Raw genomic sequence first — 26,250 nt, 5'->3', positions numbered from 1 at the left:
CAATTCGATTCAGTTCACATCTCAGAGCAAAATTACCAATTCACATTTTCCAAAACAATATGTGCATTGAAACACACCTTCAAAATTCCTCAAAATACACACTTATCCATTTTTTGCAATGCATTTCTCCCCCCAAGAGATGTGTACACTAATGCAAAGTGTGAAAGTAACATGCAAAACTGCACAATATCAGGGGAATGCAGCAGCTAGACTGGTCACCGGTCATGGCCACTAGGACCATATAACACCGGTCCTAAACAATCTTCACTGGCTCCCAGTATGTTTCCGATCACAATTCAAATTGTTGGTGCTGACCTTTAAAGCCCTAAATGGCCTCAGTCCAGTATACCTGAAGGAGCATCTCCACCTGCATCATTCAGCACTAAGGTTCAGCTCCGAGGGCCTTCTGGCGGTTCTCTTACTGCGAGATGTGAGGTTACAGGGAACCAGGCAGAGGACCTTCTCGGCAGTGGTGCCCGCCCTGTGGAACACCCTCCCATGACATGTCAAGGAAATAAAGAATTTTGCAGGACATCTGAAGGCAGCCCTGTATTGGGAAGTTTTTAATGTTTGACATTTTTTTATGTTTTTATATGTTCTGGAAGCTGCCCAGATGGGCGGGGTATAATAATAATAATACCAGTTTGCAAAAATCTATATAGTAGGGGAAATTACATATAACATGTTGTAATGGTTCTAGGGGTTGCTCGTGCGTAAGCCGGTGCTTATCTCCCCGGCTGGGTGCAAACACCTGGCTGGGTTGCCAAAGTGAACCTTTTCTGTCCGGACAGCCACTCACCCGTGGCTGACTCAATCGCTGGCAGAATCCATCAGTGGGCGTTTCTTAAACTTCTTCCAGCAAAGAAGCTCTTTGACACCTAGTCTCCTCCTACTCTCTCTGCGCGAAAGCCTTCTGCGCAAGGAGGGCGTGGGCAACGGAGGACCCCTACTCTCCCCGCTGGTCCCAGGCAAGGAGTCATGAGACCGCCTCGCCACTTCCCCCAGCTGCCCCCCTTCTCCACTGGTGCTACGCTGATTCTCTTCCCCAGAAGATGGGCTGCCTCTCCCAATCCCTGGATGCTCTCTGGAATCCCTCTGGCTTTTGCTCTCTCCCTCCGGCACTGATGGCAGTTCCCTGACACATGTATAGTGGAAGAATTTTGCACTAAAATGCTGACAAATTTTCACACTTAGTGTGTCGATCGTCTGTAGCACATTGTTGTCTAGGAAATATTTTTTGCCAGTGTTTTGCTTTGTTTTTAACAGTTTTTCTCCTTTTCTTTTAAGACTTTCTTGGAATACACAGATGCTGGCTCTAAGTTTGTCTTTGGTGATAAATACACTGACCACTTCTTTGCCTTCAAGGTAAATAGTTATTCCTTATGTTTCTGGTATAGTGTCAACTGCACAAAGCCATGTAAATTTGGAAAATGTACAAGTAGTATCTGCAACAAAATGCTGCAGTGTGTTTCTCATTTTAGTACTGTATTGATGTTCAGGGCTTAGCCAGTCATTCCCCTTCAAGCAAGTCCTCTGCTGAGGAATGGAATGGAGGCAATTCTATTCTGCTGAAACTGTGTGATACACTGATCAGAGTGTTGGGTTTGGAGGAAAGAGGTCCAGCTTCCCACAAGATATATTTCTGTACTTAATCTAATTAATGACACACATGAATGCATGAATGAGATTCCCACTCTCTCTTCCTACTAACTGGTGAAACCACAGCCATGGGAACGGGATTTGGCACTGGTGCTTTAGTTGAGATTCCTGCATTGCAGGGAGTTGGACTAAAAAACACCCAGTGTCTGTCCCAACTATACAATTATATGATTATCCTTGCTGAGAGGAGCAAATTTTGTTAATGATCTGCAACAGCACAGCCTCCAGCATAAATCTAGACTTTTTGCTTACATAACCCTTATATAACCCTATCACACATTCTTTTGATTTCCTTAATTAATGGTACAATTTTCTTAATGATAAGTTTCAAAAGAGGAATCTGAAACTATTGGGTGATTCTCAAGAGGCTGCTTTAAAAGGGGGGGGGGAGGTAATCTTCACCCTAAGTGTGCCCTCTAATTCACAAAAGGAATCAATAAAATCTTTCTCCAAGCTCCCCTCTCCTCTCTTAGACTCAGGAATGAGCCCAGCAATACTTGACCTCCTTGGAAGGGGATGTTGCCCAGCAACCAATCTTTTTCCATTTCTTTGGTACTTGAGCAGATGAGAGCAGGCAACAAGGACTTATTCTCTCTTATTCCATTTCTCTCTCAGCTCTTTCTCCATTGGATTGAGGAGATAGGTCAGGCTGGAGAATTGGCCTTCTGGAAGACACTTATGTCCACCTCATCTGCATTTTTTACAACCCTTCTGGAACTTTTCTCAAGAATTCTTCATTCTGAGAATGAAGTGTTCCCAGTCCCCCACTCATCCCCCAGCCCTGTTCATTATTTCTGTTTGTGATTACTCTCTCTTTTCATCGGCTGGCAAATGTATTGAAATCTGCTGCTTTCGAGAGCTGCCCCTTTAAATGTAACTCATACCCCCAGTTTACCACCTGGGATTTCGGTTAGGATTCTTTCCAAAGGGGTGGATTCCTGTTTGTCTGTTTTTTTCAAATGCATGTTCCATATGTGATTCAAGGGGGATGGAGAGGGGCCTGCCTGCTTACTCGCTGTTTTGATGGCCACAAACACGTTTCTCCACCTTATTTTCAACCAAGTTGCTCTTGACTCTGTCCCAGTAATATGCATGGAATGTATCAGACAGATTTTTATTTTCAAAGCACTCGGTGTTCCTGCACACCCTTGCGCAGCCCAGGAATACATTGCTTTGGTGCACTAATCAAAGGCATTCTTGAGGAGAGCAGCTGGCCTTGATTGACAAAGGAACTAAGCATTGTTTATGTGGCTTATTAAAAGGCAAAAAATATTAGATGGAGAGGTTCTGCTCAAGCGTCCTTGATGTGATTATTGTCAGCGAGACAAAATGGGCCAAGACCTGATAATCCCAGCCTGCATATACATCTAGCAAATTTGTGCCAGGGAGCGTCTTCAACCATTAAACCATCATATTGGATGCATCTGCCCTTCTATCCCCTTTCGATGCTCCATTCAGTATTCATTCTCTCACCCCTTTACTAGTATGCAGATATATCTGTAGCCTAACGTGGCTTTCACTTTGGGCACCAGCTGTGGGCCTCCCTTCCTTAAAGAACACAACAAAACACACACAAAAAATGATCCTTTTGCCACAATCACCCATGCTTGGGCAACTTCCAGTTAGGCTGCTGCATATGGGTCTGCCCCTGGAAAGAATGCTAAAATATGGTACCGGATGATTGGCTGGTTCCTATAGAACTGACTGTATCTTGCCTGTAGTAAAGAGTTTCATTGGCTGTTTGTGCAGTTCAAGGTACTGATTTTGACTTTGAAGTCCCATATGGTCTAGGCCCAGGTTATCTCAAAAACCACATCTTCAGCTGTCTGAACTTGCCTGTGTTTTAAAATAATACGCAGAAGCCTTGTTGCAAGTGCTTCCCTTTCAGAAATGAGGCGAGTGACTACCGGGGACAGGGCTTCCTCTGTTGTGGCACCCACACTGTGGAATGCCCTTGTCAGACACATCTTTCTACCTATTTTTCCCCGCCCAGGCTTCTGAGTTTTTGCAGCCAGTGAATATTTTCTGGTCTGTATTTCTGTTTGTTCTTGATGTACTTTTGTGGTCTTCGGCTTGTCTGAAGGCTGTAGCATAGGTATATCCTCTGATTTCAGAAGTGCCTACCTCTAGTTTCTCTCTGGGAGTTTAGAAAAAAGAAAGTCCTTGACCATGGTTTGATTTTTCTCTCCTAATTAGGTGCTGCCTATTGTCATTTTCTTCAGCATGGTGATGTCTATGCTTTACCACCTTGGATTCATGCAGTGGCTTATTAAAAAGGTAACAAAGCCCCCAGGTACTTTCTCTAATACTTTTGGTGAATTGTAGAATACCCCTCTCTTCCACTCTGTCTCTCACACAAAGAGGGCCCCACTCTGTGCCAACAGAGTCTGATTCTGTGGCTTTTGAACAACTTAATACTTTTCACCTTAATACTTAATACTTTTCACCAAGTTTTCCAAACTTGTGTCTCCAGCTGTTTTGGACTACAATTCCCATCATCCCTGACCACTGGTCCTCCTTGCTGGTGGGAGTTGTAGTCCAAAAACCAAGTTTTGGAAACCCTGGTGTAGACAATACTGACCTAGATTGACCAACATTGTGATTCAGTATAAAGAAGCTTCCTATATTCCTAACACTTCCATTTATTTTTTAATTTACTCCATGTTTTCCCCACTCACCACTGAGCTCCCCATTCAAATTTCTTTGTCTTCTCTTCTCTGAAATCCCACCAACCCAAATTGTACAGCTTTCAACCTGTAATGGTAAACACCTGCCTGGCTGGGCCCACCCATCAAATATGGGAACAGGATAGCACAAACTTTCTTTTCAAGCACTAACTTCTTGCATAGCTTGAAGAAAAAGGGATCAGGCATAACTGTGATAGGTTAGCTTTAAGTCTGTAAAGTTGGGGTAGAATTCTTAGCCTGTTGTTTCTGGGGAGATTAGCAGATGTGGGTACCCTAGAGAATCTCTTACTATATTCATAAGTTGTAAGATACGTTATCCAAGCTGTATTATCTGAATTCCGTAATGTGCCTTATGTGGTCCTGTGACATTACACAGATTTATTATTCAAACCTATGCTCCCTGGGAGAAGATTCTAGGGGCCATCAGATATTCTTCGCCAAGAGCAGAGAGAAAGCTCTAGCCCTGTAAAGGGAGATCCATTGTCAGATGCCCCCCCCCCTCCACTGCCACAAACTTCCATAGCCCTTGCCCTCCCAATTCCTGCTGAAAAGAGTCCAGGGAGGTGATCGATAAGGTAGCTAAACCACTTTCATTTCCCTACCACACCTTGGGATTTCAGCCTTATTTCTAGATTTGCTGCAACAGCACACTACAACTTGACAATTTCCAAAGTATTGCTTAGATTACTTTGGCAGGATCTCCACTGTCTGCATCTCTGCCCCATGCATTGTGATTTCTTGCACTGCAGTAAAATTATGTTTACATGGAATGACAAAAGGACCTCTCCTTGTTTGACACTGGAAAATAGTTACTTTGGGAAAGATGTGTAACCATCCTCTAGACCAGTGTTTCCCAACCGGTGTTCCGCGGCACACTAGTGTGCCGCGAGACGTTGCCTGGTGTGCCGTGGGAGGGCACACTCATTGAAATTAGAATTAGACTTTTGCCCCCCGCCCGCCTTCAGAAGAGGTCCAGGACCTCTTTGCTCCCCCCTGCCTGCCTTCCCGGGAGAGCGGAGAAACGCAGCGTGTTTCTCCGCTGTCCCGGACAGCTTTTGAAGGCAGGCAGAGGGGAGCAAAGACTTTTGCCCCCCGCCCGCCTTCAGAAGAGGTCCAGGGCCTCTTCTGAAGGCGGTCGGGGGGCAAAGGTCTTTGCTCCCCCGTGCCTGCCTTCCCAGGAGAGCGGAAAGTCTTTGCTCCCCCCCTTCAAAAGCCGTCCGGGACAGAGGAGAAACGTGCTGCGTTTCTACGCTCTCCTGGGAAGGCAGGCAGGGGGAGCAAAGACTTTCACCCCCCGCCAGCCTTCAGAAGAGGTCCTGGACCTCTTCTGAAGGCGGGCGGGGGAACAAAAGTCTTTGCTCCCCCTGCCTGCCTTCAAAAGCCGTCCAGGATAGCGGGAAGCGCTTCCCTGCTATCCCGGACTGCTTTTAAAATGCTGGCGGTGGGGAGCAAAGCCTTTTGGCCCCCGCCGGCCTTCCTGGACCTCTTCTGAAGGCCGGAGGGGGGGGGAAGGCTTTGCTCCCCACCGCCAGCATTTAAAAGAGGTCCCTGGAGATTTCCCTATAGGCTTTCTTCTTGCAAAGCAAGCCCATAGGGAAATTCATCTTGCGAAGTGCCTCAAAAAACGGAAAACCCTTTCGTCTTGCGGGTTTTCAGTCTTGCGAGGCATTCGTCTTGCGGGGCACCACTGTATATATAGTCAATATAGGCACAGAGTTAATTTTTTAAACATTTTCTAATGGTGGTGTGCCTCGAGATTTTTTTCATGAAACAAGTGTGCCTTTGCCCAAAAAAGGTTGGGAAACACTGCTCTAGACATGGCGATGACACTTCTAGAATTTCACAAATGTGGATTAGCTTGAGAACACCAGGAATTTATTTTTCCGTGTTGCATCTTTCTTTTCTTAGGTTGGATGGGTAATGCAAATAACCCTCGGGACGAGTCCAGTTGAATCTCTGGTTGCAGCTGGCAACATATTTGTGGGACAGGTAAGCTCCAAAAATGAAGGGGAAATGTGTGTGCGTCCTATGGGGCAAATGCAGACTTTTGCTGAAGCCTGGAGAGCGAGAGGGGTCGGTGTGCACCGACCCCTCTCCCTCTCCAGGCTTCAGGAAGCTATCCGCAAGCCGTGGGAACCCGTGGGAGTTCCCCCCGGGCTCCCCCGGCTTGCGCAGCGCTGCCTCTTATCCCAAAGTCCCGGCGCGCCGGGGCTTCGGGTAGCTCTCACGGCTTGTGGAAAGCAGCCTGTTCTGGGGGCTGGGGTCGGGGAAAACTCGGGCTTCCCCCGCCCCAGCCTTGCGCCTTGGGGGTGAAATAAAAATTCTTTTCTTTATTTCCCCCCCCCCAAAAAAAAAACACTAGGTGCGCCTTATGGGCTGGTGCGCCCTATGGGGCGAAAAATACGGTAAACGGTCTGCAATTGGCAAGGACATTGGAGAACAGGCAAAACCTTGGAACCCTGGGGGCAGATTTTAGCCACCATTTCACAAGTGCTTCCCAATACATATTTTTTACCTTCCATGCAACAGGTATTCAGTCTTATATGGCGCTGATTTACATCAGTTTGGAAAACTTGGGTGCAGGAAAGTCTGCTTCCATAAAGAGCAATTGAAGAGCATCACTTGTGCACGCAAAACAGGGGAGAGAAACAAATGGCCAGATTCTAGATCTAGATGTATAGATGATGTGAAAAGTTAATCCCATAGATTTAGCTAGTGTCAGGGAACTGCCATCGGAGCTCAGGGTGGTGGAGAGGCTCTCGGATGCTGGGAGACCCTCGGATGCTGAGGAGGGAACCAGCAGGGGAAGAGGGAGGGCTTCCGCTGAAGAAGGAGGGGAGGAGGAGACAGCGTCGGAGGTAAGGCTCAGAGACGCTTCAAGCGAGACCAGCAGTGAGAGCTCAGGACCTCCCCTTGGAACGCCCACTCTGCGCAGAAAGCTGTCGCACAGGGAATCAAGGAGGAGACTTTCTGTCAAAGAACTTTTATGTTGGAAGAAGTTCTGGAAGCGCCCACTGACGGATCCTGCCAGTGATTAAGACAGTCACGAAGTGAGGGCTGTCCGGCTAGGGAGAGTTTTAACCAACTACTCAACTTGGAGCGGTTTGGCGCTTAGGCAAAAGCAACCCCTTATCCCATTACAGCTAGCTATTGTGTTACATTGTGTAATATATTCACATCTTCAGCTGACCAAATAGATTGACTGTGATCATTCCGTTAGAGCACAAATGAAAGCAAAATGATCATTTGCCTACTTTTGAGACATCACCTTGCTGACAAAGGTCCGTATAGTAAAAGCTATGGTTTTCCCAGTAGTGATGTATGGAAGTGAGAGCTGGACCATAAAGAAGGCTGATCGCCAAAGAATTGATGCTTTTGAATTATGGTGCTGGAGGAGACTCTTGAGAGTCCCATGGACTGCAAGAAGATCAAACCTCTCCATTCTGAAGGAAAGCAGCCCTGAGTGCTCACTGGAAGGACAGATCGTGAAGCTGAGGCTCCAATACTTTGGCCACCTCATGAGAAGAGAAGACTCCCTGGAAAAGACCCTGATGTCGGGAAAGATGGAGGGCACAAGAAGGGGATGACAGAGGACGAGATGGTTGGACAGTGTTCTCGAAGCTACCAGCATGAGTTTGACCAAACTGCGGGAGGCAGTGGAAGACAGGAGTGCCTGGCGTGCTCTGGTCCATGGGGTCACGAAGAGTTGGACACGACTAAACAACAAAGCTCTAATTGGATTGTCACTGACCGTTTTTGCATTCCATTGCCCCTTAACACCAGCCTTTACACTTTCACCCTTTTACACTCCTGCAGATACCCCTAAGTGCATTGGATGAAGGGGTCTCTAGTCCACAAAAGCTTATGCCATAATGACATTTGTCATTCTTGAAGATCTTTTGCCATTGCCTTTAAGACTCTTGCTGTTTTTGCTGAAATAGACTGGTATGGCTACCACTTTGGAAACTGCGCCTATCCCAATATTTCTAGCTTACAGAAAGAAAAAGGAGATGGTTTTAAATGTACTCAAGTGTAATTTCATACTATAGATAAAATATAGCAATATGAGGCAGCATCTAATACGTGCTGGCTTGCTTTTTTGCTTCTTTTCCACCAGACAGAATCTCCACTCTTGGTGAAGCCTTATTTGCCCTATATAACCAGGTCTGAACTCCATGCTGTCATGACGGCAGGATTCGCCACCATTGCTGGAAGTGTCTTAGGAGCATATATTTCATTTGGTGTAAGTATAGAAACATGCTAGCTCTTAATTACTGTTTTCCATCCCCACCCGACTAGTAACAAAGAGCGTGAAAGGGAATTAGTTCTCCCTAACCACGCAGATTCCTAGAAGACAAATCTTTCATTAACAGCACTTTCCTGGGAGAAGGTTCCATTGAACTCGGTAGGCCTTGCTTCAGAGTAGGCAGATTTCCTGCTGCAAACCAATGTGACTATCCTGATTACATTTAAACCAGTTAGTGTTTGCAGCTAGACATGCATATATCTTGATTCAGGCATACATGAATCTTTTTAAAAAGATATCACTCATACCTTTTGACCTATTTATTTCGTCAGCAGGGGTGCCATCTAGGGAGGGCAAGAAGCTGAGCCTAATTTTCAAAGAGAGGGTTGGCCCCCCCTCAATATTCCACAGCCTGCCGAGCTGTCAGGCCCTCCCACAGCTGGTGGAAGGCTGCACTGGCCTGTGTGGTGTCAGGAGATGCCACAGGGACCAGCATGCCTGGCACGAGGTCACACTGGCCTGCATGGCTTTGGGAGGTGTGCATGACATCACACAATGCACATGTGACATCACATGTGTGTTCTGGGCCCCTTCAATCTTGGGGGGCAGCCTGGTGCCTATGTTCAGCAGGGTTACCACAGGAATGATATTTAGCATCTTGTGCCCAATTAAATGTTGTCCTTCTTCACCTTTGACATTTCAGATTCCAGCCTCCCACTTATTAACAGCTTCCGTGATGTCAGCACCAGCAGCTTTGGCTATTGCCAAGCTCTTTTGGCCAGAGACCGAACATCCCCAGATAACTGCACAGCAGGGTGCAAAAGTGGAGAAAGGGTAAGAAGATTTATACTAGCACGGTGCAAAGGCTTAGGCAGAATTGGGAAGGGTAGAGTAGCCTCTCTCTCATCACAAAAATAGAGGACGTCAATTTGCATAAAATGTGTATGCACTGATTTATAGGGCGAGGCAAATTTCAAATGCATTATAAGTAGGAATATATATATATATATATATATATATATATATATATATATATGCAGGTTTTGGTGTCCTCGGGTGTCTTCCCGTGTAAAAGTTGGGGTGTCTAGGCGACGTTTCGACGAGGTCTCACTCGTCATCTTCAGGCTGGTGCTTTCGGCTTCTTGTTACTGGAACAGAGCAGGATCTCAGTGTTTGAGTTCCTATAAATATTGTAGAGGGGGTGTGGTGTATAGCCTCCAATGTTCTGGGCAGAGAGGAAGTTCCCAGGCTAGTGTGCCTTTTCTTCTTTTGTTCCTTAATTACTTGAGAGATATCTTGAGTGATTTCTTGAGTGATATCCTGAGTACCACTTAGGTGGGTCATTAGGTGTGGATTAGTTGTTAAAGTCTTTGTGTCTTGACCTCTTGAACTTTGTGAAGAGTTTTCCTGAGAAGATGGCTGTACTGTACTTAGTTGTGCTCTGGCTTGGCTTCGTGTACAGGGGCGAGCTGTGGTTTTGTGGCTTGTGTCAGCCAGATCTGTGTAGGGATTGCAGGGGGGTGCAGCATCCGGAGGTGCCACCATGGATTGGCTACTGGATGGTGTCTGTAATTCATCTGTGGAGAGGGTCTGGGTTTGGGTCTGGTGTGGTTGATTGGTGTTGGCGTTCTGTGTGCCTCTGGATCTGGTGTCAGTTTTTGTGGGGAGGGCTAATTTCCAGATGTCTGGCAAGCGGGATGTGTCGTCACGCTTGTTCATGTTGTGAGGGTGTTTCTCTATCTCGATGGCTTCCATGATTATTCTCTTGTGGTGATGTTCCATGTTAAAGAGCAATTTGGAATCTGCAAAATTAATTTCGTGTCCTGTTTCTTTCATGTGTTGGAAAAGAGAGGAAGTTTTTTCTTCTTTTTTGACGGCATTCTTGTGTTCTGCGATACGTGCATTTATTCGTCTGTTTGTTTGTCCAATGTACGTGGCTGGGCAGACTTTGCAGGGTATTTCATAGATCCCTTGGTTTTCCAACTGGATTTTATCCTTGGGGTTTCTGAGGATATTGGCTATTTTTTGGTTGGTGCAAAAGGCTGTTTTGATATTGTGTTTATGGAGGATTTTGCTAATTTTATCTGTAGTGCCCTTGATATAAGGAAGGAGGGCCATGCCATTGTTTTCTTCTGTGTCTTGGTTTTTGGGGGGTGTTTCCTTTTGGATTAGCTTCGTAATCCTGTTTTGCTGGTATCCATTGGCAATTAACACGTTTGAGAGATTCTGTAACTCAGTTGTCAAGTGGTCTTTGTCAGCCAGGCGTTTGGTTCTGGAGATGAGAGTCTTGGCTACGGAGTTTATTTGTGCAGGGTGGTGGTGTGATTGTGCATGTAAGTAGCGGTTGGTGTGTGTTTTTTTCCGGTAGATAGTGTGTCCTAGGGAGCCATCAGGGTTTTTGTAGATTAGGACGTCAAGGAAGGGAAGTTGGTTGTTGGCTTCTATTTCCATAGTGAATTGTATTTTGGGGTGTAAGTTGTTGAGATGTGTGAGGAAGCTATCCAGTTTTTCCTTCCCGTGTGGCCAAATTACAAAGGTGTCGTCAACATATCTGAGCCAAAGTTTGGGTTTGTGTTCTGACTTGTCTAAAGCATTGGTTTCAAAGTGTTCCATGTACAGGTTTGCGATGACCGGTGAGAGGGGTGATCCCATAGGTGCTCCTTCTATCTGTTTGTATCTTTGTCCATTGTGGATGAAGTACGTGTTGGTTAGGCAGTGGTTGGTCAGGTCCAAGATGTATTCGGGGGGATTGTATTTGTTTTGAATAGCTGTCAAGGCTTCATTAATGGGCACTTGTGTGAAGAGAGATACAACATCGAAGCTCACAAGTAGGTCATTAGGATGTAGGTTTTGCTTCTTTATTGTTTCTATGAACTGGAAGGAGTTTGGTACGTGTGAAGAGATGGATTCTGCATAGGGCTGAAGTTGCTTGGCGAGAAATTTAGCGAGATTTTGTAGAGGTGAGCCTATGGAGCTGACTATTGGTCTGAGTGGTGTTCCTTCTTTGTGTATCTTGGGGAGGCCGTAGAGTTTGGGGCATCTGGATGATTTTTCTCTGGGGATGATTCTTAGCTGGATTTCTTCACTGATAGGAGAGGCTTTTATTTTGGATTTGGTGGTTTTTTCCAGGTAGGTGGTGGGATCTGTTTTTATAGGTTTGTAGGCAGGATCTTGGAGTAGATTTGATAGTTTTGCTTGGTAGTCCGATGTGTTCATCACCACTGTGGCATTACCTTTGTCTGCTGGGAGAATGATTATGTTGTTGTCTTTCCTCAGGTTGGTGAGTGCTTTCTGTTCTTCTTTGTGTAAATTGCTTCTGGGTGGTTTGCTGGAGCAGAGGATGTTGGTGACTTCAAGTCTGATTTTATTGGCTTCATCTGGGTTGATTTTGGTTAGGCTAGCTTCGACTCCGCATATGATGTTTTCCGTGGGGATGCGTCTCGGGGCGACTGCAAAGTTGAAACCTTTATTGGAAAGTTGAAATATTTATTGGAATTTCCAAGAAAAAAGAGAAAAAAGAAAAAAGAGAAAAAAGAAATTACATAGTCCCAAAAAAAGAAAAAAGTACAAAATACGGGGGGGGGGGGAGGAAAAATAAGAACAGGTTAAAAACAAATCCCTCTTTCTCTGTCTTATATTTCATTTACTTATTTCCATGACTTCCTCATACCTCCCTCCTTTGTATTCCCATTCAAATAGTTAATTCAGCAAATTTTCCCCTCCTTGTTTTATCTTCGTTCTTTATCTTAAACATATTATATCATTCTATTTCTCGTCTAATTATCAAGCCATTTTTGCATATTTCTTTTTAACCTTATTGTTAAAAATCACTTCATTTCATTCCTACTTCATTTTAACATCCATTAATTTTACACAGTTTCTGCAAATAGTCCTTAAATTTCTTCCCATAAAATTTCAAAATTTAAACCATATTTATACTTAACTTCTTCAAACCTTTCTACTAACGCCAATTATTTCCTTTCCAACAAATTCCCTGTTGTTTCATTAATATCAAACTAATTCCAAAGATTAAAAAAAAAAAGTTCTCCTCAAGTTTTTATCCAATGTCCCTTCTTCCTGGTTTCGGGTTATGTCAGTCCTTTCAGTCTCACGTCCAGTCCATCAATCTGGTGTTCTGATATCCGAGGCTCTTAAGTCACTTCCATGCCCCCTCTGCAGATTTTCTTGTTCCTGTTTATTCTTACACCCTTCCCTGTCCCTTGTTGGTTTCCGTAATTTCTTCCCTTTCTCCTTGGGAGGTGGGTTTCCGGGGAACTCAAACCGATAATAGTCTCCGTTTTCTTTCATCAGGGTAGCCCATTCCCCAGAGTCCCACTCCCCCAAGTTAATTTTGTAATCCAAAAAATAGTTGTTCCAGAAGTAGTTGTCAACCCATTCCAGAGTCCCGCCAGAGCTGAAAGCTTCCTTAACTCCAAACACTTCCAGAGACACATCATATTCAATCTTGCAGTACTGCAACTTTTGGTCATGCAGGACATTAGGTTTCTTCATCTGTATATTTTGAAGTGCAGTCACAACCTCTTCCGACATCATCTGACCTTGAACTTGCCCTGTCAAGCCAGTTTCCTGAGTTAATTTTTGTGGAGCTTCTTTATCCTTATTTTCTATTAGTTCATATTTACTGGCTACAACAGATATAGAGTCTAGCTTTTCGTTCATTAAGTCCATTTTCTCATGCAGCTGCTGTAGCTTAGCATTTATTCTGCCAAGGTCAAACAACAAGGTTTCTTCCATTGCTGTTCAAGGTCAGGCGGCTGGTCCCACGGTCTAATTCCCAGAGTTGTAGAATTTCACTATAAACTGCAGCAACAAATTGACAAGCTCCCTCTAGGGGACACAATTTCAGTTCACATCCATTTTTGAAGTGTATCCAACAAAGGAAAATTTACTTTCGATTTTCAGATACTTTGTTTCCTTAACATGCAAAATGCAGAAAGCGGCATTAAAGTTAATTTATTTCTCTTCTTTTTACTATCTGTCAAGAAAACCACTTTCAATCGATGGGCATCTCCAAAACTTTCTGCCCTGACACCCCATCCCCAGGTTTGGGACGACGGAGACTTACGATCCTTTACTCTCTCCGCGCAGGCTTAAGAGATCAAAAAAATTTTCCCCTTTTCCCCTGCTGTCAAGGGGGGTTTTGTTGTTTATGAATGCAGGAAATTTCAGTCTTTAAGTCAATTTTCCAGGCTAATTAGCTTATAAGATCTTTGCTTAAGTCTGTTTACAAAGCGGAAGGTGGACTTCCTGTTTAGACCTTCCCGCTTCGTGCCTAATTCGTAAATTTTGTAGTTTCATTAATCCAATCTTCCGTTTTTACTCACGGGTACTTGTTTTAGAGTCCAATTGTCATCAGGAAAAAGTCAGCGCTCTCCGGCGATGGCTGCGCGGCTTCCCTCCGTGAAAATAGCAGTCGGTTCGATGCACCGCGCTGCTCACCCCACTTCGCTCCGGAGCCCCAAAAAGGGGTTCCCCGTGAGTAGGGGAGGCGCTCCTGGTGCTCTCGCCGAACCCCACGTTCCCAGGCTTCTTCCACCTGGGATTTCTAGCGGGTCCCTGCCTTCGCCGCGGCGGGAAGACCCAGTTTCCATGGAGCCCGTTCCTCCGATCGGAGGAACTCCGCCATTCACCGATGGCGCTAACCCGGAAGTCCTCTATAAGTAGGAATATAACTCATCTAGTGGAGAAGACTGTGATCAAGTGGCCTTTGTGGCAGCTTGGATGGCTGTCCTGGTGCTAATTGTGGATGGGTGACTAACAACCTTTTTTACGCTTCTTGTGGTTCTTTATCTTTAAGCTGGACTTGAACAGGACTCTCAGATAGAGTCCTGCCACTCTAGGGAAAAGACAATATATAGAGTTGTTATGCAGACATTCAAAAATACAGTTGCAGGAAATTGCATAACAAGCCATTTCCTGCCCTTTCGCAACACCTTAAACCAAATGCCTGGTCCTCAGATAACCGTCTCACTTTGCCTAACAATAGGGGCAGCTATAGCTCAGGACATTCAGTCAAGGCTTGCATCTTGTGCTGCTTGGCCCCGAGAAAGTGTGCACGTGAAATGCTTCCAAGGGTCCAAAGGGCTCTGTAAATGCTAAATATTGTTAACAAGATAAGTACAGTTTTACCTCGGGTTACAGAAGCTTCAGGTTATAGACGCTTCAGGTTACAGACTCCCCTAACCCAGAAATAGTACCTCGGGTTAAGAGCTTTGCTTCAGGATGAGAACAGAATTCGTGTGGCGGCAGCAGGAGGCCCCATTAGCTAAAGTGGTACCTCAGGTTAAGAACAGTTTCAGGTTAAGAACAGACCTCCAGAACGAATTAAGTTCTTAACCCAGTATACCTGAAGGAGCGTCTCCACCCCCATCGTTCTGCCCGGACACTGAGGTCCAGTGCCGAGGGCCTTCTGGCGGTTCCCTCATTGTGAGAAGCAAAGCTACAGGGAACCAGGCAGAGGGCCTTCTCGGTAGTAGCGCCCACCCTGTAGAACACCCGCCCATCAGATGTCAAAGAGATAAACAACTCCCTGACATTCAGAATACATCTTAAGGCAGCCCTGTTCAGGGAAGTTTTTAATGTGTGACATCTTAGTGTATTATTTGTCTTTGTGGAAGCTGCCCAGATTGGGCGGGGTACAAATTAATTATTATTATTGTTATTGTTATTATTATTATTATTAAATAATAATAATAAATTTTATTTATCTCCCGCCCTCCCCAGCCGAAGCCGGGCTCAGGGTGGCTAACAACAATCAAATAATCAAACAATCAAATAATCCAACATTTTAAAAACATTTCATTATAAAAATTAATTAAAATCAAATTGATAGCAACCGTTAAGCAAAATTCTGTGCAGGCTGCCAGAGGAGGGAGTCAGGCTGCGCCCTAACCAAATATTATTATTTTATTACCCAAGGTACCACTGTACTGGTTCTGATCATTTTTCTGGTTGGTGTTTTTTTAAAGGGTGATTTCTGTTGTCATGGGGGCGGGCAGGTGACAAGGGTTCTTACACCTGCTCTTTTACACACCACATTAACCTGCACCTTTTGTTCTTGTTTTTTCGGTGAAGAGATTCCAAAAACCTGTTGGAAGCAGCCAGCCAAGGGGCTTCTGCCTCCATCCCTCTGGTGGCAAACATTGCTGCAAATCTGATTGCCTTCCTTGCCTTGCTTTCTTTCTGTAATGCAGTCCTCTCCTGGCTGGGAAATATGTTCAACTATTCACAGTTGAGCTTTGAGGTATTAAGTGCTATAAGCTTTGTTGTTGTTGTTGTTGTTGTTGTTGTTGTTGACACTATTCAGTACAGCCGTGGTAGATGAAAAAGACAGTAGATTATACAGTGGTGCCCCGCAAAACGAATGCCTCGCAAGACGGAAAACTCGCTAGACGAAAGAGTTTTCCGTTTTGGAGGTGCTTCGCAAAACGAATTTCCCTATGGGCTTGCTTCGCAAGACGAAAATGTCTTGGAGTTCCTGCGGGTTTTTTTCCCTTTTCCCCTCCTTTTTCTAAGCCACTAAGCCGCTTATCCACTAAGCCGATAAGCCGCTAAAAGCCGCTAAAAGCCGCTAAACCGCTAATAGCGCTAATCCGCTAATCCGTCAATGGTCTTGCTTCGCAAGACGAAAAAACCGCTAGACGAAGAGACTCGCGGAACGGATTCTTTTCGTCTTGCGAGGCACCACTGTAAAAGGTTATTTGCTTGTACATAATATAAGAAACAAGGACAACATGCTTAAGTTTTACTCATGTCCTAAAAGCTTTTAGCTAAGGCATGATCTCTCTCTTTCACACACACCCCTGACATAAAATAAAATAATTATATTTTCACATGAAGCCCATTGAGCCGATGCAAAGGGAGTCTGACTGGCCACTTCTCAGGGATGTTGTAGTGCTGGACTTCCTACATGGCACTGAGTGAGGCCCAATGACCTTTGAGGTCTCTTCCAACTATGGTTCAGTGCTGCTGCTCATTAAACCAACCCTTCTATAGTCTGCAGTTATATCAATAATTTTTATTTATTCTTTTTTTTTAAAGCACCATTCATTCAGCAAAGTCCTTTATTCAGTTCCTCAGTGGAGGGTGTTGCCCCCTTCCTCCGTCACTTGTGTCCTTGGACTGTATGAGACAGTGGAGATCCATAATCACATTCCCCCTTTTCTGTCTTTAAATTTTATTAAAACACAACTCCAGAGAGGGGTGGGTGGGTGGCGGTGATTAGGGAAGGGGAGTTTAATGGACTGCCCAATTACCTGCTCCTTTCTGTTTCTCATTGTTATGCGTGCTTTACACTGGCGCCAATGGCTTCACATGAGAAAAGGTGGGGGAGAAATGCCTTGGCTAATATTGACTTGCTTTCTAAAGCCCTACTGGTGCATTTGTGAGCCTGACCAGCCTGGTTACCACAGCAAAGCAATGGAACATAGGAGGCGATGGTTGGTTTTATGTAAACAAAAAGCCCTGAGAAATACCAAGATGTGGTTAATGTATTTATTGGCTTTTAGATCAACCCTTCTCTCCCCCCCCCCCTCTCTTTAGGTCATTTGCGCTTATGTCTTTATGCCATTTTCATTCATGATGGGAGTCGACTGGGAAGACAGTTTTCTTGTTGGTAGACTTCTAGGCTATAAGACCTTCTTCAATGAATTTGTGGCTTATAAAGATCTTTCAGAACTGATCAAATTGAGAAAGGCAGGAGGCGAAAAGTACATTGGTGGAGAGAACCAATATCTGAGTGTGAGTATCCTTCCACAGTTCTTTGCTTTTATTTGACCCAGCCTTCACAGAGGTTCCAATTGTCACACCGAATAAAATTGATTTCTGATTTAAAAACCACTTTGGTTAAGCATGGGTTATTATAGCAACACAGAATATTTTTCTAATGCCCATTTAATTCTGTTACCTCACAGCACCCAAACTGAGCTAAGCAGCATAATCTCCCATTTAGCAACAGGGAGCAGGGCACAAATGTGGAGGCAGGGGGATAAGATGACTAGGCTAATTCTGATTGCTGCCCCAATCTCCAGGAACCGTTTCAATAAGGGATGGTACAAAATACAATTCCCTAGGGATCTGAAGACAGTGGCAGAATATTTTTCTTTACGGCTAGTGCGTCTTCCTAGGAAGTACTTTGAGAGTTCTGAATCCAAGACTTTCTGCCTAAAAATGCCACATTTTCTTTCAGAGTGAACCATTTCAGACTGAACCTGAACTGACAGTCCATTTTCATTGCCATTTTGGAGTATCAGGAACTAATTTCCAGTGGTCTAGGCTGCCATTCTGTTCATGGTGAAGTGGTTGAGAGCCTGTGCTGAGCCACAGCTGTGCTGTGAGAGCAAGTTGAGAGCCTGTGCTGTCACTGCAATGAAGCACTTTAATTTATTTATTTAACTTTTGTGCCACTTCATATTTTAGCAGAAATCGTTGTGGTTAGGCTTGAACCTGTGTCTCCTGGTTTGATGCCAGGCATCATAAAGGGTTCTCTGCTTTGGTAATTCCAGAACTATTCAGCAAGAACATGACGGCATAGTGAAAAAGAGGTTGGAAGGTTCACTTTTAACTTTTAATTTTTCTCAGAGCCTTCTAATAAGTCTAGATACAGGTATATATCTCCAGTAGAGTTGATTCTGCTACATGTCCACCCCCACAGCCTGCAACAAGGAGGCTTCCCAGCTTTCAAACATTTCCAGGAAAAGGTTGGACAAAAGAGACCTTGAAATGTGTTTTTCTACATAGGCAAGAAGCGACCAGAAATATCTACAAATTGTTGCTTTAAAACATGAGGGGGCAGTCATAAGCATATAATCAATTGAAATGCTTGTATAATTTTATTATAAACAGGGAACAGTGGGTGGGAAGAGTGAAGATATGCTCGTAGTTGTATCTCTTGCAGTTGGAAAACAATGTGTATATACAGTATATACCCAATAGAATCATCAGGGGTGTGTTACCCATAGAGGCTAGTGGTGCAGGATGCCAGGGCGGCAAGTTCTGGAGGACGCCAGGGAAGAGGTGGAGGCTGGACGCGGCAGCTCCTGGCATCAGCTCGCTACCCTCACCCGGCTCCGCCATGCCATGCCGAAGCAGCACCATGCCTGTAGCCTCCACCTGCTGTGGCCACCATGGCATGAAGCGGCCAGTTGAGCCAGGAGCCGCCGCGTCCAGCCTCCGCCTCTTCCGTGCCAGAAGAGCTGCCGTCCAGCCGCTGCCTGCCTCCTCCAGCCTCACAAACCTGGGCGCGTTGCCGGGAGCGCCGTCCTCCCCAAAAAAGGTCTGGGAAACAGGGAGGAGGGATGCCAGAGGGATCTTTGCACCACAGCGTTGGATATGCTTAAGACGGCCCTGAGAATCATTTAAAGAAAGGCAGCAGTTTCCACAGGCACACAGCAGAGAGGCTGGTTAAATCATATTTTGGAAGATTTTGCCATTTCAAAGGGTAAGATGATGTAACCTAGCAAGATGTTTTCCTTTCTTCAAATTTTAGATTCGATCCGAAACCATTGCCACTTATGCTCTCTGTGGATTTGCAAACTTTGGCTCTTTGGGACTCGTAATTGGAGGACTCAGTAAGAAAACGTTTACTTCTTGTTTGGGGCATAGTATTGGACAAAAATAATCCAAACCCAAACACTCCTGCTGCTGCAATAAATGCAGCTGCAGATGGCTTGGCAGGACTGCACTGCTGACCTGACATCTGTCTGGCTGAGTCACTGCAGAGACGGGGCGGGGTGTGGTGGCAGCAAGGTTGTGCGGTGGCAGCAGGAGCACTGGATTGGCTCTGCTGATGTGTTTGAACCGCACAGGCCTCACCACCAGTATGTCCTCCCCTCTCTATCCCAATAACATCTGATATTGTGCTGTACTGTGGAGGTCCTCCAAGCATCTCTCTAGCTCAATGTGATGTCAGAGACATTCTGCACCTCTCTCCTGAGGTGCGGAAATTTCAAGGTCATGAAAATCACCAATTCTGGCTATCTACAAAGAGGAGCCAGAACTTATGGGCTCCGGATGATACATGAGAATGCATCAACCTGGTGCTAATGCCTAAGGAAGCCATTGTCATACCAAAAAGGCAAAGGTGTCCTGCACTGGACGCGGGTGGCGCTGTGGGTTAAACCACAGAGCCTAGGACTTGCCGATCAGAAGGTCGGCGGTTCGTATCCCTGTGACAGGGTGAGCTCCCGTTGCTCGGTCCCTGCTCCTGCCAACCTAGCAGTTCGAAAGCACGTCAAAGTGCAAGTAGCTAAATAGGTACTGCTGCGGCGGGAAGGTAAAGGGCGTTTCCGTGCGCTGCTCTGGTTTACCAGAAGCAGCTTAGTCATGCTGGCCACATGTACGCCGGCTCCCTCAGCCAATAAAGCGAGATGAGCACCGCAACCCCAGAGTCGGTCACGACTGGACCTAATGGTCAGGGGTCCCTTTACCTTTAATGTGAAAATTGGCCCAGAGGCTATTGGACTCTTTCCTGGCTGCTTGGTCAAGTCTAGCTGGTGCAGAGATAGAGGCAGGGCCAGATTTAGGTTTGATGAGGCCCTCAGCTACTGAAGGTAATGGGGCCCTTTATATGTCCAGCTGTCCCTTGTCAACAACAAATTGTGGCTGGCTTTTTAGTGCTGAGTATACGCCATACACAACACAAAACACTGTTGCTGTATGCAGGTTTTATTTTATTTGCTTTTTATCTTATATTTTGGAAATGTACATCCAATTTTTTTTCCTTTAAATTTTTCTGGGGGCCCCAAGAGAGTGGAGCCCTAAACTATAGCTTGTTTAGCTTATACGTGAATCCGGCACTGGTTGGAGGGTTCAGGAAAACCTTGACTGGAACTGCTTCACATTCCAGAATGCAAGAACTGATAGTGGATGTCGTTTTCCTCAAATCTCTTCCTCAGCATCCATGGCTCCTTCCCGGAAGAGAGACATTGCCAGCGGGGCCTTGAGAGCCATGATTGCTGGCACGGTGGCCTGCTTCATGACAGCTTGCATTGCAGGTACTATATTTTTTTTCTACCACAGGATGGCAGTGACCGCTCCCCACTTAAAACGGGGGGCGCCTTTTGCGTGGACGCGTGCAGCCCTGGATCTGGAGTGGCCCCATCAGCATAGGCTTTGCCTTCCCCCAGGTGGGATACCTGGAGGTCCCCGCCTACCCCAGCGAGTTGTCCAATCCCACCTGGGGGAAGTGTTGCCAGGGAAACCAGGCCAGGTAAGGGGAGGGATTACCTGCCCACACAATAGAGGGTGGATCTTAATTGTTAATCCTCACTTGGCTCCTCCGCCTGTCCACGCAATGTTTTGGTTTGTGTCCTTCAACAGGCCCTGCTGGCTCCAGGACATTTTGGTGTGGTGCTAAACTTCATTGCAAGGATGTATTCTGTGTTCATCTCCTTATTATTATTATTTTAAGGTTAATTTTTCTCCCTTTAACTCTTATCAGTAATTTTAAAGATCTATATTAGCAGGCATGCAAATTGATGGCAGTGCATCTATTTGAAAGGGGTAAAGGAAAAGGAAAATAATATTTCCAACGCTGCACTTCCACCATACATTCTCAAATTGGAAAGAAGAGGAAAGTTTTGTACTAATGAACCTACCATCCAGCTCAAGCTCTTCTGTATTGCACACACGGGTGGCTGGAATTCCCACTAAAATCAGTGAAACTTTGACTTCTGGTTAAGATGGTGACAGGGCAGACAGCTGCCTCTGAAGCTCCACAGGTCACACAATTTTAATTGGTTTTAACGTGTTTTAGATCAGTTATCTTATCTTGAAAATCAGAGGACAGAAGAATGTGGAGCTGCGATTCCAATAGCAATTAACAGGCCTGGAGCTTATTTGTCCTGTCAGCTTTTTTTTTTTACTGAGTGGTGATGTGGGAGGCAGCTGAAACCAGTGCTCTGTAATTAATGAGATATTTAACTTGGTTTTAATACAGCTTTTAATTGGACTTAACTTGTTTTATCCTTTTCATTTTGGAGACCTGAGCACTGCGAAAATGTGGTGTTTATCAGTCTAGGCTGCTTGTTCCTTGACAGCTAAAACTGTGGACTTTTATCTGTAGAAACTTCAAATTGATACACTCTGGACTGGATGTTTTAACCAGAGATTTGATTTATTTTTGCGCCCAATTAAAGGGCAGCAAATTGTCCTCACAGCCTCTGGCAAGCCTGCAGGCAGCCCACCTGCCAATCCAACTGTGAGCACCCTGCAAAGACCTACAAGGCCAAATATGTCCCTTTTCTATCAGGATGAACAAAGGACAAATGCTCTCTCAACTGTCCTGGCCAATATGTAAGATCTGCCTGACCGTTTGTAAATTCAGTGGTAGCACCCCCTGTTGGAAGTCTGTCTCATTGGCTAAAAATCGTATAAAAAGCTTGTTTGGGGATCAAATTTGCTTTGTTGTTTTAAAATCAGTGTATGCATTAAACCACCCTTTCCAAAGACAAAAGGTTCTGTTAACATTTGGCAGCCCATATATTCTAGCTCAGTGGGGATTTTGGAAGCATCACATTAAGTACAAATAGAATTTAAATTTCTGAATCAAGCTCTGAAAAGGGGGAAAGTTTGTAATGCAACCAAGAAATATGGTTGTTACTTAATAAAGGAGGGTTTCTTCTTTATTTTCAGGAATATTATCTGTTGCAGGAGATCCATGCACTGCTTTATTTGAAAACAACTTCAATATGACTAGCAATAGCACAGAAATAGTTAGCTGCTGCTTAAACCTCTTTAACAGGTAATTATAGAATGGCATAAGCTCACTTCAGAGAATCGCATCTGAAGTTCAATTATTTCTCTTACAGAATACAGGAATACTATATTCAATACTGCAAAAAGATAATACAAAGATAATGAAAATGTAGCTCAAAGGTTAATGCTTCAGACTTCATGAACATTGTCGAGCTATCATTTTATAACTATTAATCTTAGAATTTGAGGTTGGTTTCTATGCACATCACCTCTCACTAGCTACACACAAACAAAGGCTACATTCATAAATAGCACTCCCATGAAGTATCATTTAGTAAGCCATATTGCACACAAAGTGAATGCTAAACCCAAGAATGCCCACTTCACATCTCCCTTCACAACAGGGCTCACATATCATGACATCCAAATGCATTATTTAAGGCTTTCCCTCTATGATAAACCATGAGCACAGCAAGAAACCACAATTTAAGCTTTTTTGGCTGTCACAGGGACCAGCCAATCAGCACTGTGCACAGCCAACGTCTTCTGGAAACAGAAAGAACTTGTTGGCCCTAAGCTTGATTCTGTAAGGAAGTGTGTAAAGGGTAAAGGTAAAGGACCCCTGACAGTTAAGTCCAGTCACAAACGACTGTGGGGTTGCGGCGCTCATCTCGCTTTACTGGCTGAGGGAGCCGATGTTTATCTGCAGACAGCTTCCGGGTCATGTGGCCAGCATGACTAAGCCGCTTCTGGCGAAACCAGAGCAGCGCATGGAAACGCCGTTTACCTTCCTGCAACAGTGGTACCTATTTATCTATTTGCACTGGTGTGCTTTCGAACTGCTAGGTTGGCAGGAGCTGGGATGGGCCTGAGCAATGGGAGCTCACCCCGTCGCGGGGATTTGAACCACCAACCTTCCAATTGGCAAGCCCTAGGCTCAGTGGTTTAGACCACAGCGCCAGCCGCATCCCTAAGGAAGTGAGTACATCTGGCCAAAAACAGAGTAGCAGATCCACACTGGGCTCACCACTCAAACTCTGTGCATTGGTACACAGCCTAAGCCAACCCAGAGACTGATTTATTTATTTTAAGGAACCTGCTATGTCTTTGGCTTCAGATGTTTTGTTACCCCCTCTCATTGCTCATCCCAGAGCAGAGCACATAACCATTTTAGAATACAACACCTAAAAGAAAAGTAGAACAAAACACAAAACATACTCTCAGCTACAAGTACAACAGTAAATCACAACAGCCTCCTGCATTAAGTGCATCTAGTGATGAATAGGTACCCTGAAGTCCAAAAGATATTTGAGATGTGCCCAATAGCCTCAGAGTAACTGATGGGAGAAATCAACAATAATAGCTCATGGATGCAGTGACTCTTTTAGAATAGTTTTAAAACTGACAGTCTTCAAACACAGGGAATGTAGTGGTGTGGCTCAGGTTAGGGAACCCATAGAATTTATACACAAGCACTTAAATTACTATTACAACAGTATTAAAACTTATTTTCCCTTCTCCACCAGTGCGAACAGTTCCACAGAGACTTTTTTAAAAGCAAACAACACCTTGAGGTCCTTGAATGGATGCTGCAAACTTCTGAACCCGTCTACGTTTAACTGTTCCTGGATGACTCCAGAATTTTAAACTGGGCACTTTATGTAAAGAGACAAGCATAGGGATTTACTTCACTGATGGACTGGTAGGAAGACAAAAGGACAGTGGAGTTGTCTGGTGGTTGTTGCAGACAAGACAAATCTTGTTTCCCAGCTTAAGTAGATTGGCAGCTGTGTAAATGCTGCAGTTTCATTGGGGCTACTGGGTAAGTATCTACTCCATATCTCTGATGAGCTCCTAAGTCCTGCTATAAGTGCCTGGTCATGATGAAGGGCATGTTTAAACTTTTTAAATGCTATTTCAAATATTTATGTAAAATTGTTCCAAATGCCATGTTTGCCTACACCTCCCAACTCTCTTTAAGATCAGGTAGAGACATTTCAATCAAAGATCTTTCTCACACTGAACATAGAAAACTGCCTTATATATCAAGTCAGGCCGTTGGTCTATCTGTTCAATATTGTCTACACTGACAATATTGTCTACACTTACAGGGATTCTGTGGGAATGTTCAGGGATGCAGGAGAGGATATATTGTCTGATTATATCCTTATCCAACTTGTGTTAACAAGTTCCACAATTTCAGCAGAGTAACATTCCTCTTATTTTAAACTTTGCAATGGATGTGTTTGCTCAGGCTCGCTAAAGCCTCTATAATAACTGTTCTGGTATTTTCCCCTTATTCCCTCATAAAATATAAGAGACGGCACAGTCTTTTACAAAAGTATAAAAAGAGTTTACTCACATTCTGTTCACAATCGGATCCCAGAAGGCAGACTTAGCTTAGTGAAGTAACATACACTTGGAATCTATTTCATAAGAAGACCGTCCCTTTGTCCTCTCTTGGCTGGAAGCCAAGAGGGCATCTTTGGCTTAGTAGATGTTGTGTCTTCGATGCATGTGGTGAAAGAGAGAGAGATGGCTGCCCTGCCCTGTGCTTTTGTCATTACCTGCACAGGTGAGACCACACCTACCTCTAGTCACATGCAGAGGAAGTCCGTCCCAGCCCAGAAGGAAACAGGAAGTTTACCTGCTGGCTGGACAAACATTCCTCCCCATGTGTAAACATGTTCACTCTAGGAATGTTGTACTTGACTGCTCTTGTGTTTCACATCCTACAGATTCAGACAGTGTACTTTCCCAGTCCTACCTGGTGATGCTGGGGACTGAAACCGGGACCCTTTATATACAAAGCAGATGCTTCCCCCCCCCCCATGACCTTTCTCCTCAGTTACAGCCCCTTCTGTGGTCTTGCTCTATTAACGCAAAATTACCTAAGTGTGATCTTAAGTATATATCTCAATAGGACTTTCTCCAACTAAATCTGCTAATATTTGCCATCTGTCTTACACTTAGATTTTCACTGATATAATTGTGGTTATAGGGATTAAGAGATCTGATCTGGAACTAGCTTTGTATTTGCCTTGCATTAAAGCATCCCTCGTATTTCTCCATACCAAACATGACCTCCTTTGAGGAAGCCAATATGCTGCTGTCCAAACGTTGCTGGCCTCCAACCCCCGACAGCATGTTCTGTCAAGGATGATAGGAGCTGTAGTCTAAAAACATCTGTAGGACATCACTTTGACTAAACTAGTTATTATTGTTATTTATTTTTTAAAATACTGACTTATTTTGGTGACAAATCACTACTTGGGATCTGTTGGAAATCTAGCTGGTTTTCTTTCGATATTGAACATTCCTGGAAAGTTATGTGTCTTTAGATTCAGGTGGCAAATGAGGGATGATATTCCACATGACCAATAAAACAACAACAGTTCTTCAATTTCAGCCAGCGGGGCAAGATTTAATGAAATCTGCAGCGAATTAAATTAAAAATGTCAATAAATAGTTAGAAATTAAGGCCTGGTTACTGTAAAACAGCAGGGTTTTTCTTCTGAACCAACTGCATGAGCTCCTGTTAGCAATGTGACCACCAACTGTTATATAAGAAAAGCTTCATAATATAGAACTCCATGGGTCTCACTGCAATCGTTTTTACATGACCAGTAACAATACTCTGGTGCTATTTACTTCACCAGAGGTTAATTACCGTATTTTTTGCTCTATAAGACTCACCTTTTCCCTCCTAAATAGTAAGGGGAAATGTGTGTGCGTCTTATGGAGCGAATGCAGGCTGCGCAGCTATCCCAGAAGCCAGAACAGCAAGAGGGATCGCTGCTTTCACTGCGCAGCCATCCCTCTTGCTGTTCTAGCTTCGAGATTCAGAATATTTTTTTTCTTGTTTTCCTCCTCCAAAAACTAGGTGCGTCTTGTGGTCTGGTGCGTCTTATAGAGCGAAAAATACGGTAACTCTACATTGTT

General features: G+C 44.6%; 1 protein-coding gene across 3 annotated transcripts in view; it reads left to right on the top strand.

Moving 5' to 3' along the window:
• The window catches only part of SLC28A3 (solute carrier family 28 member 3), a 52,742-nt gene extending 26,771 nt beyond the window's left edge, over positions 1-25,971 (top strand). For 2 of the 3 annotated variants that reach the window (XM_081880992.1, XM_081880991.1), the window contains 11 exons: positions 1,288-1,365; positions 3,856-3,936; positions 6,255-6,335; positions 8,464-8,589; positions 9,296-9,426; positions 15,688-15,856; positions 17,155-17,352; positions 19,100-19,181; positions 20,508-20,606; positions 22,246-22,354; positions 23,835-25,971. In XM_081880992.1, coding sequence (XP_081737118.1) covers positions 1,288-1,365; positions 3,856-3,936; positions 6,255-6,335; positions 8,464-8,589; positions 9,296-9,426; positions 15,688-15,856; positions 17,155-17,352; positions 19,100-19,181; positions 20,508-20,606; positions 22,246-22,354; positions 23,835-23,955 — 1,275 coding nt within the window. In that variant the 3' untranslated portion in view covers positions 23,956-25,971. The other variant, XM_081880993.1, reaches the window with a different exon arrangement.
• Positions 25,972-26,250: the final 279 nt, after the last annotated feature.

The sequence above is a fragment of the Podarcis erhardii genome (genome assembly GCF_964252035.2).
Source record: "Podarcis erhardii genome assembly, chromosome: 11".
NCBI lineage: Eukaryota > Metazoa > Chordata > Lepidosauria > Squamata > Lacertidae > Podarcis > Podarcis erhardii.
This window is presented reverse-complemented; position numbering and strand designations above follow the sequence as displayed.